General features: G+C 41.1%; 1 protein-coding gene across 3 annotated transcripts in view; it reads left to right on the top strand.

Moving 5' to 3' along the window:
• The window catches only part of MAPRE2 (microtubule-associated protein, RP/EB family, member 2), a 189,443-nt gene that overhangs the window by 139,137 nt on the left and 33,028 nt on the right, over positions 1 to 17,278 (top strand). For all 3 annotated transcript variants that reach the window (XM_010849765.1, XM_010849763.1, XM_010849762.1), the window contains 2 exons: positions 2,655 to 2,800; positions 5,565 to 5,778. In XM_010849765.1, the coding sequence (XP_010848067.1) occupies positions 2,655 to 2,800; positions 5,565 to 5,778 (360 nt within the window). The remainder of the gene's footprint in view (positions 1 to 2,654; positions 2,801 to 5,564; positions 5,779 to 17,278) is intronic.

Genomic DNA, 17,278 nt, shown 5'->3' with positions numbered 1-17,278 from the left:
CCTTTGCTTTTCGCTTCTCTTCTTTTCACAGCTATTTGTAAGGCCTCCTCAGACAGCCATTTTGCTTTTTTGCATTTCTTTTCCATGGGGATGGTCTTGATCCCTGTCTCCTGTACAGTGTCACGAACCTCCGTCCATAGTTCATCAGGCACTCTATCAGATCTAGACCCTTAAATCTATTTCTCTCTTCCACTGTATAATCATAAGGGATTTGATTTAGGTCATACCTGAATGATCTAGTGGTTTTCCCCACTTTCTTCAATTTAAGTCTGATTTTGGCAATAAGGAGTTCATGATCTGAGCCACAGTCAGCTCCCAGTCTTGTTTTTGCTGACTGTATAGAGCTTCTCCGTCTTTGATTGCAAAGAATATAATCAATCTGATTTCAGTGTTGACCATCTGGTGATGTCCATGTGTAGAGTCTTCTCTTGTGTTGTTGGAAGAGGGTGTTTGTTATGACCAGTGTATTTTCCTGGCAAAACTCTATTAGCCTTTTCCCTGCTTCATTCTGTACTCCAAGAGCAAATTTGCCTGTTACTCCAGGTGTTTCTTGACTTCCTACTTTTGCATTCCAGTCGCCTATAATGAAAAGGACATCTTTTTTGAGTGTTAGTTCTAAAAGGTCTTGTAGGTCTTCATAGAACCATTCAACTTCAGCTTCTTCAGCATTACTGGTTGGGGCATAGACTTGGATTACCGTGATATCGAATGGTTTGCCTTGGAAACGAACAGAGATCATTCTGTCGTTTTTGAGATTGCATCTAAGTACTGCATTTTGGACTCTTTTGTTGACTGTGGTGGCTACTCTATACTCTAAGGGGCTTCCCTGGTGGCTCAGAGGTTAAAGCGTCTGCCTCCAATGCAGGAGACCTGAATTCGATCCCTGGGTCGGGAAGATCCCCTGGAGAAGGAAATAATAACCCACTCCAGTATTCTTGCCTGGAGAATCCCATGGATGGAGAAGCCTGGTGGGCTACAGTCCATGGGGTCACAAAGAGTCGGACACAACTCAACGACTTCACTATCACTATACTCTAAGGGATTCCTGCCCACAGTAGTAGATATGATGGTCATCTGAGTTAAATTCACCCATTGCAGTCCATCTTAGTTTGCTGATTCCTAGAATGTCAGTGTTCGCTCTTGCCATCTCCTGTTTGACCACTTCCAATTTGCCTTGACTCACCTTATATTCTTACCTTCAAATAATGGGTTGCCTCACTGTTTTGTATTTAGCAGCAGCCCCTAGTTCCTTGATAGGGCTTCTCTGGTGGCTCAGACAGTAAAGAATCTGCCTGCAATGCAGGAGACCCGGGTTCGATCCCTGGGTTGGGAAGATCCCTTGGAGAAGGGAGTGGCAACCCACTCCAGTATCTATCCTGGAAAATCTCATGGACAGAGGACCTTGGTGGGCTAGCCCATGGGACCACAAAGAGCTGTACACGATTAAGCAACTAACATTTTCTGCTTCCCTCTTTTCTTGGATTCCTATCTCAGTAAAGGATGCTTAGCCTCCCTTTGACATAAGAGACCAAGTAGTCTCTTCCTATGTAAGGGAGAGTTTCTCAAACAGAATGAAAGGCTTCTTACAAAACCTTGATACCAGTGGATGGAGGGGAGCCCTTTATGTTCAAAAAGGCATATTACTGGCATATTATAGAAACAGACTGAGAGATCTGGAGAAGTGCAGAAGCAAAGAGAACTCACAAATGGCCATTTGTTCCCATTCTCACCACTCAATTTCTTTTCCTACTTGTAAAAGAAAGATAATCTTTCTGACTTGGAATTTCTTTTACTAAATGCCTTTAGCCTTTACTGTTAAGAAGATATGAATTAGTATGTGTGATCCCTCTGCAATTTTCTAGTTGAAATTGTCATGATCTAAGAGTTCTTCATAAAAATGTCCATACAGATATATATGAAAGACCTAATGAACCCTTTTTTCTATGACTATTTCCTCAAGGGACTTATCGGACATGTCTATTATTTTCATTTCTCAGTCATAAACAGCATGATTCTGAACTTCTGTAAGTTTCAGCCTCCATGTCTCCATCCTTCATGTTAATATAGGAACCCCATTGCTCTGGACTGGAATTAAATCGGTACACAACTATTTTTGGTATTAGATGGCTTAGTTAAACAGTTTCACCTCAGCCATTTTGCAGGGTGGGTTTAAAACAGCTTGGGCGTCGTATACATATTCTTTTTCTGAGCTCCATATTTCCTGTAGTTTGCTCGTGTAGACATTTTCGGCTGTTTTTCTCTTATATATGTTAATGATTTGGAGCCGGTAGCAGCTCGATGGAAGGAAAAATATGCTCCTTTTTTTTCTGAGAGAAGCTAAGAAGAGTTGCTGTCACCCTGATTTCCTTACGTGTTAAAGAATGAAGTTCTGTTCATTGTTCATGGAATCTGGTGATGCTGTCGTGAAGAGCGTCTGTACCACAGTGGTTAGGGGTGAGGAAGTGGAGGAGCTGCATCCAGCTGCACCCCTGCCCTCCAGCACCCAGCCCTGGTGGACCAGGAGGTGTGGCTGCAGTGAGGAGAGGAGCACACAGCAGGAGGGCTGAGGACGTGGGGCTCCCTCCTGCCCAGCACCGCTCAGACACACGTGGTACCTTCAGACTCACACCTGTCCTGTCCTTGTCTCTTTTCAGGAGCAGCCTACTGCCAGTTCATGGACATGCTGTTCCCAGGCTGCATTAGTTTGAAGAAGGTAAAATTTCAGGCGAAGTTGGAGCATGAATACATTCACAATTTTAAGCTTCTGCAAGCATCGTTCAAGCGAATGAATGTTGATAAGGTAGGAGACAGATTTGTACCTCCGTAAAAGGCATCATCTTTGCTTAACCTTCTTTTTGTGCAGAAATCCAAAAACATTTCAAGGGGCTATATCTTGATATCAGTAGGCTGAGTTCTGTATGTACAGCATAAAGCACAACCCTCACTTCTCATACCTGATGGAGGTTTTTATCTAAGATTTCTAAACTTGTAGCCATTCAACTAAAAATTCTAACAGAAATCATGAATGCTAAAATGTTCTTATTCTGTATTAGCAATGCAGGTGAGAAATTTTCATGTTTGCCAGATGCCACTGTGGCTCTTCGTATGTTTTGTTTCTTTAAAGAAATCACAAAATCCCGAACAAATGGCATGGCTTTGAATCGTAACACCATGACTTGAGCAAGTTATTTAAATTCTTTGAGTATACCCATCTGTAAAATGGGATTGGCATCCCGGTCCCTGTGGTTATGAAGTTAAAGTGAGGGATTACCTGTCCCGAGAGTCCCGTGTATGTACTCAGATTCTCACTCATTGTCCATAAAATGTTCTTTTACCCACTTTGAACTTTAAAATTTTGTCCTGGCGTGATACAAATGAAGTTAGGCTGGAGTCCTTTTTCCTCCCATAAGGACTATTGCTGAAGCCCATTCAGTTCATATACGTACTAAATTCATAGTCTTTATTTAGGATATAGCTCTTGGAGGGAATAAGTTGGAAAGAAATGAATTTTAAATAAGGAAAAAAAGAAAAGCAAGGGAGAAATGGAAAACTTTTCTTTGCATAGTAATAAATAGTCTATGAAAATAAAAAAATTAAATATTGGGTTATAAGAGGTTAAAAGAAAACAGAAAAGTTTGCTGAACTGTATATATTTTTAATTTAATGCAGTTAGTGTCTTCAAAGCATATAATTAAAGCATTCTTATCAAAATATTAAGAAAATTTTGGCTTCTCATTATTTGTATTGCAAAACATATAATCTCTTACACATTTCAACCTCTTGAATCATTTTCAAGTTTATGACCTTTGCTGTGGTTAATTTGCATCTTGGCTCCTTGTGTATTTATTCAAAACTAAAGCGTAGAGTGTACCTAGAACTATCACAACCTTGTTAATCGACTATAATCCAGTATAAAATAGCAAGTTAAATAAAGAGTTGTGCAGGGTCTCCTTCCTCATTAGCATCATTTCTCTGTACATTTCTGTACTATTTCTGGGTACGTGTTTCTAGATAGAATAGAAAAGAGACGCCCATTCGTGGGTTTATTGACGGAACTTGCCATGTACCAAAATTGCGGCTTCATATCCGTAGAAGTGTTCACACAGAGAGCGGGTTAGCCATTGGTAAGAATGTTGAAGATTAAAAAGAAAAGAATATTGGAGATAAAATTCTGGTGCTGTCACTGGAGGGACAGTGACCTTGATGACCTTCATTGGCCTCTCCAGCTTAATATGCTACGATTCTACCCAAAGGTCCTGGTGTGGAGACAGTGTCCCTGTCCGTGTTGTTCTAGCCTGTGACAGCACAGGAGAAGTACCTGTACAGATATTTGCTTGTCACCTCTGATTTTGCACTTATGACCTCGGGACTTTCATTTTGATAGGAAATGCAAAATTAAGTCAACAGAACTAAGTACCTGCTTTGACTGGCTAATGCAGCAGCAGCATCTAAAACTGTTGATATGTGTTCATGTTTGACAGAAAGCAGAATACGGTAGCATGTTAATGAAAGGCCCTTGTGCTCCAAGAAGGCGCTTTCTAAAATAATCACAGTATTAGCATAAACAAAAGTTACAAAATATTTATAAATAGTACAGTGTTTCTTTTTAATAGTACAATATTTATTTTTAATAGAAAATATTTATAAATAGTACCATGAAAAGACCTCTGAAGGTAATACCGATTGGCTTTTTAGGTTACCAATAGGAAAGTACTCCATGAAAAGCTATCTTCGTCTCAGAAATTGACATAAATGCCGAGTGTCTCCTCCTCCAGGAGAAGACTCCCCTCCCTTCTGTGACTTCTGTGACTTCAGTCCCTTCTGTGACTCCCCTCACCTGAATCCATTTCTCTTTTCCTCCGCACCCCCATCCACCCATGGCACATTAACTGTGCTCCTGTGTAGCCCGTGAATTACTGTGCCCTGTATTGTGGTTAGTTGCTTTTATTTTATGCTTGTGTCTCTACATTGTAAATAAGTTCCATGAAAGCTCATTTTGTTTCAGAAGAACCATTAGATTAGTGTGTGTTTTCATTGACTTGAGTTCCTATTCATTGGTACTCTCTAACAGTTACAGTTTAAGAGCTTATTCCAACACAACTGGACCAGGTGTTATAAAGAAATAAGGAAAACCCATCGAGCTGTGTGTGTTGGAACAACACAACATCCCAGACGCAGATGTTCTTAAGGGGAGATGCTATGGCAATAAACTTTCTATGAAGAGGCTCCGCCCTTCTTGACAGCTGGGGTATTCCTTATTTTGGAAGGTTTATTCAGATGTGTTAAATATTCCAGGCAAATTAGCTGCAACCTTTTAATTTTCCTTATGGTTTGTTCGGATGTATTAAACATCCCAGGAGAATCAGCTACACCATTTTAATTTTTCTTTAGTATAATGAAGAATTCTATGGATTTGGGGATACCGCTGGCTAAGACACTAGGGCAGAGGCCAGGAGGCATGAATTGCAGACACAGGGAAATAGTTCTGTTTCGGGAGCTGTTCAGTTGTGTTAAATACAAACCAGCCTGGGGGTTGTGACTCACCCGGTGCTTTTATACTGCAGGTAATTCCCGTGGAGAAGCTGGTGAAAGGGCGTTTCCAGGACAACCTGGATTTTATCCAGTGGTTTAAGAAGTTCTACGATGCTAACTACGATGGGAAGGAGTATGACCCCGTAGAGGCACGACAAGGGCAAGACGCAATCCCTCCTCCCGACCCGGGCGAACAGATCTTCAACCTGCCCAAGAAGTCCCACCATGCCAACTCCCCCACAGCAGGTACTGGAGCAGTGTCGTTCTGGAGTCACTTTCGTGTTGGGAAATGCCTCCGGCCCCCCCTGTGCTATCCTGTGTTTGCTTGGTTCTTCCCAGTAGTCAGTATTTTCACACCTCTGGATGATGTTTATTGTTGTCTGTTTGACCACATTTATCTTCCTAGTAATAAGTCTAACAATCAGGATTTAAACTATTAAAAAGGCAGAACAGTTCACTGGGTGTCACTGAAGCTGTACAACTTCAGGGATAGATTGCATTTTCCTTTTTCGTTTTTTGAGAAATTTCAAGTAATGTGATTAGATTTCAACATATTTTTATTGTTTAATTGCGGCCAGTAGATCTAGAATATGAACTTGTTAACACTTTTAAATATGGATCATATTCTGTAATCCTTCAGAGGAAATTCATGAAAAATCCATCCTGTCTCCTGTGTGGGCAGTGCCAGTTTTTATGGGACCACGTTCAGCAAGACCTCACTTAGCCAACTTTGTCCAAAAGTGAAGTCACTAATGATAAATACCTGGAACTTTAAAAAATGTTTTAACTTTTCTAGAGAAAAATCTTTGCAAGATATGTTACAAACATTCTTTCCAAAAAAAAATCAGACTTTACCAAGCAGAATGTGTTCCTGTAAATGAGGGTCATTATTATAAACACCAGCTGTGGTACTGGACAGTTAAACAATGAAATCCTCAGAAACCATGTGTTTCCATTTGAAAACCAGCATTTACACTTGTTAATTCAGTAACCTTCATATTATCAGAATACACATTTCTTATTTATGCCCAATCTCTAATCAGAATGTTTAAAAATGGTTGTAATAAGACTTCCCAGATGGCCCAGTGGTAAAGAATCTGCCTGCCAATTCAGGAGACACAGGTTCAACCCCTGGGTCGGGAAGATCTCTTAGAGAAGAAAACGGCAACCCGCTTTCTTGCCTGGAAAATATTCTTGCCTGGAAAATCCCATGGACAGAGGAACCTGGCGGGCTGTAGTCCATGACGTCACAAAGATTTTGACACAACTTAACTGAGCACGCGTGCGTGCAGTAGTAAACAATGAGTACAGGTATCTGGAACTCAAGGAAGTGTCAGCTAGAGATAAACATTTGGTGAGTCTCCCACATCCAGGTAATTGAGGCTGGAAGTTAGTCCTGAGTAAGAAAGGGGGAGTGCCCGAGGAACTTGAACATTTAATGTTTGGGTAGAAAAGGAGGGACTCACCTGGGAGCAGGGAAGATGCCAGAAAGATGGAAAGAAATGAGGGAATAACGTGTCAGGGGAGCAGAACAGTTACCAGTGTCTAAACCTGTTGAGGAGTCCAGTACACTGAGGACTGGGAGGGTCCGTTGGATGTTTCAACTTGGGGGTCTCTTAGTAGAGTGATGGGTCCAGGAATGGGTTAAAGGAATTGGAGGAAGGAAACTCAGACAGCATAAAAATCCCAACTTTGAAGCCATAGAATTAAATAAGCTTAAAAAAAAAAAAAGACAAGAGACTTCCCTGGTGGTCCAGTGGTTAAGAATCCACCTGCCAGGGCAGGAGACATGGATTCAATCCCTAGTCCAGGAAGATCCCACATGCCTCCAAGCACCTAAGCCTGTGCTCCACGGCTAGAGCCCATGTGCCCAGAGCCTGGCTCTGCAGCAAGAGAATAGTGAAAGTGAAATCGCTCAGTCGTGTCCGACTCTTTTCAACCCCATGGACTGTAGGCTGTAGCCTATCACGCTTCTCCATCCATGGGATTTTCCAGGCAAAAATACTGGAGTGGGTTGCCATTTCCTTCTCCAGAGGATCTTCCTGACCCAGGGATCAAAGCCGGGTCTCCCGCATTGTAGGCAGATGCTTTACCGTCTGAGCCCGCAATGAGAAACCCGAGGATCACAACGAAGAGTAACCCTTGCTCACCGCACCAGCAAAGACCCAATGCAGCTGTAAATAAATAAACGAAGCACAGATCTTTGGGAACACATACACTTAAGGGTAAGAAGAAAACCCTTGCTAAACTGAGAAAAGGAGGAACATTGGGGAAAAAAACAGCTCAGTAGCAGAGTAGAACGTTTCTAGCAAGAGGGTGCAGCAAAAGCACCAAGTATTAATTGTGGAGAGCTCGAGTAGGATGAAGCCTGAAAGTAGGCTGAGGAAATCTGGCTCCTAGGAAGTGAGTAATTGTCCTTGAGCAAAATTGGTCTGTTGAAATGCTGAATCCATCCACCTCGATGGCACTGGCTTAACAAGGGTGTTACACACAGCTGTGAAAGTGATGTGGGGGAGGAGATTCTGCCTTCACCGAAAGGTCAGGAAAAAGGTGGAGGACAATAAAAACGTTTTGATGGTATGTTTCCCCATTTTGATGGGGAAGAGCTGACAGATGCTTTAGAAAGTTAGACTTGGGGGGAACAATGGTATTGTCCTGGATTTGATTTTGTTTGCTTTTCGGACAAGACACTAGGAGCCGGTTTGTAAGATGGGAGAAAGATTCTCTGAGAAGGACTGTAGCAGGACTCAAGAGGGGAAACTGGTGGAGCCTGACCTGAGGCTGCAGGGAGAAAAATGGGGTCAGGGCCATCAAAAGAGGTTTGGAGAGGAAAGGGAATGTGTTTTCCTTTTGGGGGGGACAGAGGTGCTGGAAGAGGTTGGGTAAAAATGAAGCCACAGGAAAACTGGGAAACCAAAACGTACGGCGGTTTAAATTGGCCTTCAGCTTTGATCAGAGGCTGTCATTCTTCTTGGACCAGAATCGAGAAGGGGAGTGCTGTGCCTCCTCCGGAGCCGGGGAGATACAGGCAGGTGGAGGTGGGGGGACAAGGAGGTGTGAAAACCAAGATTGGCTGGTAGCGCTGGCCTCCAGCTCTTTTTCTGTAACTGCTAATGATGTCCCAATTCATCTTGAATCGCAGCTGCCACTTTTTCAAGTTTTCAGCAGTAGACCTGGACAGGCCTCAAAACATTTTTCTTCTGCGATCATAACGTGTCCTTAAACTGGCACCACCCCCCGCCCCGGCCCCTCCACACACACACACAAAAGAACTGTCCTTGTGCTGCCTTGGCCTTGCTTTCCAGGATCTCCCTCATCTGTCTTTCACAAAAGCCACAGAGAACCTTGTGCCATTTTGATAGAAAGAATGTCCATGAGCCTGGAAGAGAAATAATAGTGTTTCCAGAGCTTAACTTCTCAGGTAACAAAGCTCGGGAAACAAATGATGAATTTGGTTTCTCGTGTTCGGGAAGGCAGTATTCCTCAGGCTTGTGCTCCTGATGCCTTGACCGCGTTTACCTCACTGGTCCTAATCAAAGACAAAGGATATTTCCAGGAGTCAGACCAGCCGTCCCCTTTTCTATGAACCATGTCCTGACTCTTGGACATGGTAGGGTAGTAAAACTACACTGAAAAAATGATAGCTCAGGTATGCGTCACATGTATACATCACCATGACAGGTAGAATAGGGTTTTAAAAGCTATCATAGGAGAAAGACTCCTATAAATACAGTGAGAGTGCATTTTTTTCCCTTAGGGGTCGTGTATCCAACTCTTGGTAAAGCAGCCAAGAAAATGTAAGCCAGAATATTCTAAAAGTCAGAATAGGTATAGAATCTGCACTATCAAATTCATATACTTTAGGAAGAGTTCCTAGAATACTTATCCAGAGCCTATTTGCTCTTTCTTTTACATTTATTTGATTTTTGGTTTTTTTTTTAATTGACATACAAGACTATATTAGTTTCAGGTGTATAATATAGAGACATTTTGTCATTTGTATACATTGCAAAGTGATCACTACAGTGATTCTAATTACCATCTGAACCGTACAAAGTTAATACAATATTCATGACTATATTCCTTATGCTGTGTTTTATAACCTCATGCCTTATTTACTTTATGACTGAAATGTGTGTTTCTTGATCCACTTTATTTGCTCTTTCTTAATTTGGATAGAATTATAACAAACATGGGGGTATCGTTTCTCAGCATGTACCTTATTAGGGCAGGGGGTACAGTGATAGCTATAGAAAGTATGAGTATCAGTAAAAGAAAAGACAGAAAAACCCCAAATGTTATCAGTGGTCCAGCAGCCTGAGATCTTTATTGCTGAATCACAGAGTGCCATGTGTCTGTCGTCCTCAGGATCCACACAATACCAGCCCTCAGAGTTCCCTTCTAATTCTTAAGATTTAATTTTCTCTTGATAATCATCTCTCCCATAAACTGTTTTACAATCTCTAAACTGGCCTCTCTGCCTCTTCTAAAACCATTCAAAGCCATCCTCGCACGCAAGTCTGATTTTGTCCATTCAAAATGTAAGACAAGCCCTGGTGGCCTAGTGGTTGGGATTCTGGGCTTTCAATACCATGGCCCATGTTCAGTCCCTGATCAGAGAGCTGAGATCCCACAAGCTGTGCTGCATGGCCAGAAAGAAAAAAAAAAAAAAGTTAAGACAAATTAAACTGCTTGATGAGGTGAGGGCCCCCAGCTGTCTGGGAAGTTCACCTACGTACATCAGTTATTTCAGAGTGATGCCAGGTTAGTAACACTCAGAAGTCATTTGTTTCCACCTCTAAGCCTTGGTCATTTCTTAATTATCTGCATTAGTGAAAACAAGCAACGTCTGGTATAATTGAAAATAGGAGATGGTCTTTTTTTTTTTTTTTTTTTTTTTTCACTTTGGCTTTGAAATATTTAGTCCATTTTGCAGTGGCTTTATCTCTCTCTACTTCAGTAAGCTAATATTAAAGCTAACGTGCAGGTCCTGGCTATCATACATGAAGAGTAGTATGCGGGAGCCAGTGTGCCTTGTGGCAAAGAGGCCATGTTAGAATTGGGAAAAGTGATCATGGGATGGATTGTCCACATTGATAATTAAGAAAGGACTGTCTACATGGGAAGAAAAAAATTGTGTTTTTACATCATACAGAGTACTTATACAGCCACGCACCATAGGTGATTTGCTTGTGTACAAAATAAATGCACTACAGATGCTCGATGCGTTCTGTCTCTGTGAGAATGTGCCAGATTTTTTGCCATTTCAGTACAGACAACAGGATATTCTGTGGATTCAGAGAAGCTATAGAGCTTGTTGATGTGTGTGTGTGTGGGTGACTTAGCCGGGCTGTAGAAAGCTTCAGCATGGCACAGGCTTTTGCTAAGGATGAATGGCTGCCTGGCAAAGTCCTATTCTATCTCCATCCTGAGAAATTGCATCTTGAATTGCTTTTGATCTACCAACTAGGAACATGTATTAAAATGCACATTTTCATAATGACAGATATCTGTTAAGTACATATATCATCGTGAGTCATGTTTATAAATTTATTGCTGCCAGCCATATCTGCAACTTGAGATATCTGTCAGGGGGATCAGTTCTTATGTCTGAGCACTTACTAAACTTAAAAGGAAATTTGAAGTTGCGGTTCCTATAGCAACCACAGCTTAGACATGTTGCAAATCCACATATATTAATGTACTTAAATCAAACTCCCATATACAAATATAGTGTGGTGGATTTAGAGTTGCTATGGAAATTGATTTTGAGCTTTCTCTTTTCCTTAGGGACTTTAGCATTCCGGCCTCAAAATAAGATTAAACAGAAATACTAGAAAATGATTTCAAAAAGGAAGCAACCTAAGACATAGAATAGAATAAAGCATTTGAATGATCATAATTAAATTCCTAAATGGAGATTTAAATAAATCCAAACAGCATTTTTCAGAAACTGTATTGAGTATATGAATACTCTCACTCTCAATTATCTTTAATTTGGGGTTCTTGAAGGCCGTTGATACAACCTTAACAAAGTGATTGTATTTATTTACCAGTGTTTGCATATTTTTTGAGTACCTGTAATCTAAGTAAGCATCACCGATCACCACTGGGTAAAGAAGAGTTGCTTTTACTTTCCCACAAAGTTTAATTTGTTTTATGTCTTTTAGGAGGAACAGTGAAATGTAGCAGTTTACAGTGGTTTTTTAAAATCCTTGTTCTGATCTTGATTTTCTGGCCCAGAATGTGGTCTGTCTTGGTCATTGTCACTTGAAAAGAATATGCATTCTGCAGTTGTTGGTTGCATGGTGTTTTAGAAATATCAATATCAAGGTAGTAGACGGTGTTATTCAGATCATCTATGTTTTTACTGCTTTTTCTTTTTAGTAGTTATCAAGTTCTAACAGTTGCTGCAGAGAGCATTAACATTAATTATGGAATTATCAATGTGTCCTTTTAATTCTGGGCTTCCCAGGTGGCTCAGTGGTAAAGAATTCAGCTACCAACACAGGAGACGCAGGTTCAATCCCTGGATTGGAAGATCCCCTGAAAGAGGAAATGGAAAGCTACTCCAGTGTTCTTGCCTGGGAAATCCCATAGACAGAGGAGCCTGGAGGGCTATAGCCCATAGGTTCACAGTCAGACACAACTTAGCTACTAAACAGCAGCAGCTCTTTAATTCTAGTAATTTTTGTTTCCTGTGTTTAGGTTCATAGAAATTTCTGATTGTTGAGTCATCCTGATGAATTGACCTTTCTATTTTATGAGGTGCCCCTCTTTAGCTTTGGTAAAAGGTATCTCTGTCTTAGAGTCTATTTTATCTGATATTAATGGAGCCACTCCAACTTTCTTATGCTTACTGTTTGCATGGTGTATCTTTCTTCATATAGGGAAATTTCCACCTGTCTTTGGCTTGATATTTAAAGTATGTTTCTTATAAGCAGCAGGTAATTGGGTCTTGCATTTTTCTATTCATTCTGGTAGTCTGTGGACATTGGAGTGTCCAGTTCATTGTTAATTTACTTATTGATTTGGCTAGAGTTAGAGCACCATATTATCATTTGTTTTCTGCTTGTCCCCTCTGTTTTTTTATATTTCTCTTTCTCTGTTGTCTTCTGAAGTAAAAAAAAAATTTTTAATATTTCACCTTATTTTATCTATTGCCTTTTTAACAGTATCTCTTTGCATTAATTTTTTTTCAGCAGTTGCTTTAAGGATTACCATACATATTATATTCTTGCCTTTTCACAGTGTGCTTTATACCATTTCATGTAAAATGGAACCCTGATGACCCTTCCCTCCAGTGTTCTTTGCTTTGCCTATCATACGTATTATACTATAAACATATATACATTATAAATGCCACAAGACAATGTTATAACTTTTGTTTTAAATCAGTGCTGTATTATATGGTGGCTTTTGAGCACTTGCAGTGTGCTTACTCCGCATTGAAATGTGCTGTATGTATAAAATGCATGCTGAATTTAGAAGACTTGATATGGGAAAAATATAAAACTAGCTTAATAATTTTTATATTTATTACATGTAGAAATGATAATTTGCATATATTGTATATATTTGACGTATAAAAAATTTCAAGATTTTTTTAATGTGGTTACTAGAAGCAGTTTATTTACATGGCTCCTATTATATTTCTATTAGGCAGTGCTGCTTTAAATAGTCATATGAATTTTAAAGACATTAAGAGAAAAATTTATTTTTCATATTTTTACTATTTCCAGTGTTCTTCATTCATTCCTGAGCATCTGAGTTCCTTACTAATTTCATTTCTCTTCAGACCCAATAACTTTAAAACAGAAAAAGAAGTTATCTCTTGTAAAGCAGGTGCAATGACAGCAGATTCTTTTCGTTTTCCTTTTTCTGTGAATGCCTTTATTTCACCCTCATTCTTGAAGGATATTTCCTAGATAAAGAATTCAAACGGCTCTTGTATTCTTCCCTCTCTCCCGTTAGGGCTTCCTCGGTGGCTCAGTAGGAATCTGCCTGCAATGCAGGAGATGTGGGTTCAGTCCCTGGGTGGGGAAGACCCCCTGGAGCAGGAAATGGCAACCCACTCCAGTAGTCTTGCCTGGAGAATCCCATGGACAGAGGAGCCTGGAAGGCTTTGGTTTATTGGGTCGCAAAGAGTCGGACACGACTGTAGTGACTGCGCACGCTCTCCCATTAAAGATGTCTTTCCACTTTCTGTGGCCAGAAATGCGTGCTCACACTAATCACCTTCCCTTGTAGTGGATAGGCTGTTTTCTCTGGATGCAGTTAAGATTTCTTTCTCTGTGGGTTTCAGTAGTGTGACTGTGATGTGCCTGATTTAATCAAAGTTCTCTTTTGAATTTATCTTATTTTGGAGTTCATTAAACTTTTTAAGTCTCCCAGCGAATGTCTTTTACCATATTGGGGAGATTTTCAGCATTTTTTTTAAGTATTTTTTCAGCTTCATTCTCTGTAACCTATATTTCTGGAACTTCATTTTTCCATATATTAGAGCTTTAGATATTATCCCTCAGGTCCCTGAGGCTCTGTTCGTTTTTCCCAGTATTCTCTCTATTCTTTAGATGGTTTCTATTAATGTATCTTCAGGTTGACCCTCTTCTTTCTCTGTCATCTCCATTTACTGCTGAGCATTTTTTATATTTCAACTATTTCTTTCAGTTTTAATTTTTTTTTAATTTCCCTGTTGAGAGTGCCTATCTTTCATTTATTATAAGCATACTTTACTTGATGGAAATGGTCATGATGGCTGCTTTAAAGTTCTTGTCTGCTATATCCACCATTTCTTGACTCTTCATATGGTGAGTAATTTTGGATTGTATCCTAGACATTGTGATGTTATGTCATGGAGACTCTGCATTTTGTTTTATTGCTCTGGTGAGCGTTGATGTTTCTTATTTAACAGGCTTTAGTTCAAGAGTCCAAGTAAAAAGTACTCAAGAAGCTAAATTCCACTCAGGAGTTCTAACCTTGACCTCAGGGCTGTACCTTTATACAAGACCTTTGTCCTTATTATTGCCACGATGTAAGGCTTCGTTTACCTTTTGAGAAACTCCACTCTTTAAATACAAATGTTGGTCTCAACCCCAAAGTCATCATTCACTCCAAGAAATGCATGTTTTTCATATCTTCTCTTTAGACTAAAACAGCCCATGATGACGTTTACTCCCGAGAACCGCATTAGGATGAGCACAGGCAGCGTCACCTTTCTTGTCCCTTCGTAGTCTCTCCCTCAAAAGGAGTCGTGCTTGTTTATTCTTACAACTTATCTGCCTGGTACTGCTGTCCCGCAGTCCCCAGTCACTAACCACATACTCTGTTAGCCACATACCTACTTCAAGGATCAAATGTTAATGTTAAAAAATCATGCAATATCAACTCATAACAAGGAAGAAATGCATTTTTCTTGCCAGTCTCATAATTAGCAAGACTCCTTTTTAAATGGGTGTTCAATAGCACCCCACTCCAGTACTCTTGCCTGGAAAATCCCATGGACGGAGGAGCCTGGTAGGCTGCAGTCCATGGGGTCGCGAAGGGTCGGACACGACTGAGCGACTTCTTTCACTTTTCACTTTCATGCATTGGAGAAGGAAATGGCAACCCACTCTAGTATTCTTGCCTGGAGAATCCCAGGGACGGCAGAGCCTGGTGGGTTGCAGTCCACGGCGTCGCTGAGAGTTGAACACGACTGAACCGACTTCACTTCACTTTAGCACTTCTCCTTATTATATGAACAATGTATCTTTCACTCAATCCCTGCCTTCCATCAGCGTGGTATGCCCTTGGCCTGTTTGTATTGAGGAATCATCCCCGAAGATGCACACCAATGGCTGCTCCTTTACCTACATTTAGGCCTGGAGAAAATGGGGGGGAGGGGTGTGGATTATAGTGGTCCAATAACCTAGATTCTTAAAGGACATTCCCTACTCCTTGGAAGGAGAGTGGGGGTAATGGTGGCTTTGCTCCTCCAGTTACACATCTGTCATATGTGAAATATATAAGCTAGATGTCAGGATACTTTTCTCCTCAAAGTATAGTTAAAACTGTGTTCCTCTATCTGTAACCATCATAAAACCACAGTGTAAAATACGAGCAGCACTCTGCCCTGCAGGATACTGAATATCTGCGAGTTTGGAATATCGGGCACAAAGGGAAACCAAGAGTTGTGAAGAATTGAGGAGCCTCAGAGAAGACTTTGCTGGCAGTGTCTGTGGAAGAGGCCGGAGCTGCTTCCTGGGAAGAGACGTGCGTCTTCCATTTCTATCCTAATGTGTTTGTTTCAGGAGACAGCACCTTTGACACCTTTGACCTACTAATTCAGTTTATAAGTTTTAATTATTTTGGCTTAGAATCAAAGTGTATCACAGGTTGAGGTTTTTGAAATTTACTATGCATTTTTAATGGAAGTTAAGGAAAGGGAAAACGTGTAAAATTCTATTGTGGTTCGGTCACTAAGTCTGACTCTTTGTGACCCCATGGACTGCAGCGCACCAGGCTTCCCTGTCCTTCTCTATCTCTCGGAGTTTGCTCAAATTGAGATCCATTGAGTCAGACACGATGTCTAACCATCCCACCCTCTGCCTCCCCCTCCTCCTCTTGCCTTCAATCTTTCCCCGCATCAGAGTGTTTCCCAATGAATTGGCTCTTCGCATCAGATATAGAGGGAGTAAGTACTGAATACATACTGAATGCCCACTATTGTTCTAAACATTTAACCTGTTTGAGCTCAGTTGAGCTTCACAGCAGTCCTAAATGGTAGACAGTCCCCATCCCACCCCTATTTTAGAGTCGAAGAAACGGAGGCACAGAGATGTTCAATAACTTGTCAGCGTCACACACTGGAAACTGGGGGCCCTGTGGTTCCAGTCTAGTGCTCTTTTAACTACTGTGTTGTTATATTGCCTCTCAAATATCCTTCTCTGATGGCTCAGATGGTAAAGGATCTGCCTGCAGTGTAGGAGACCAGCGTTCAGTCCTTGGGTTGGGAAGATCCCCTGGAGGAGGGAATGGCTGCCCCATTCAGTCCTTGGGTTGGGAAGATCCCCTGGAGGAGGGAATGGCTGCCCCGTTCAGTCCTTGGGTTGGGAAGATCCCCTGGAGAAGGGAATGGCTGCCCACGCCAGTATTCTTAGTGGCTTCCCGGGTGGCGCTAGTGGTAAAGAACCCGCCTGACAAAGTCAGAGATGTAAGAGATGCGAGTTCGATCCCTGGGTCAGGAAGATCCCCTGGAGGAGGGCATGGCAACCCAATCCAATATTCTTGCCTGGAGAATCCCATGGATAGAGGAGCTTGGCAGGCTATGGTCCATGGGATCACAAAGAGCTGGACATGACTGAAGTGACCTAGCACATGTGCACTCAAATATCACAGATATGGTCTTATCTTATGTTCTTCTCTTCTTCCCACACGAACTGAACTGCAGTAAAATTTCACAAACCAAATTGAAATTGCATAGTTAGTGAAGGAAATAAAAGGCCCTCCAGTGTTGTAAAGGCTTGAAACAGAGCACATGCCGTTCTATTTGAATGGCGTTTATGTTTTTAAACAGCTATAATTTTTAGAAGTTCAAAAACATTTGCATTTATCCTTGGAATAGGCTCTGGGGTGAGAGTCACTATATTTTACATATGTTTGTAAATGCAAGAAACAAACATTCAGCTACTTGTTCCAGGCCTCCTATCAACTCCAAAGCAGAAATGTGTATGAAGTCCAGAAAATCAAGCCCTAGGTTCATGGG

The sequence above is a fragment of the Bison bison genome, unplaced genomic scaffold (genome assembly GCF_000754665.1).
Source record: "Bison bison bison isolate TAMUID 2011002044 unplaced genomic scaffold, Bison_UMD1.0 scf7180017864286, whole genome shotgun sequence".
Classification (NCBI taxonomy): Eukaryota; Metazoa; Chordata; class Mammalia; order Artiodactyla; family Bovidae; genus Bison; species Bison bison.
This window is presented reverse-complemented; position numbering and strand designations above follow the sequence as displayed.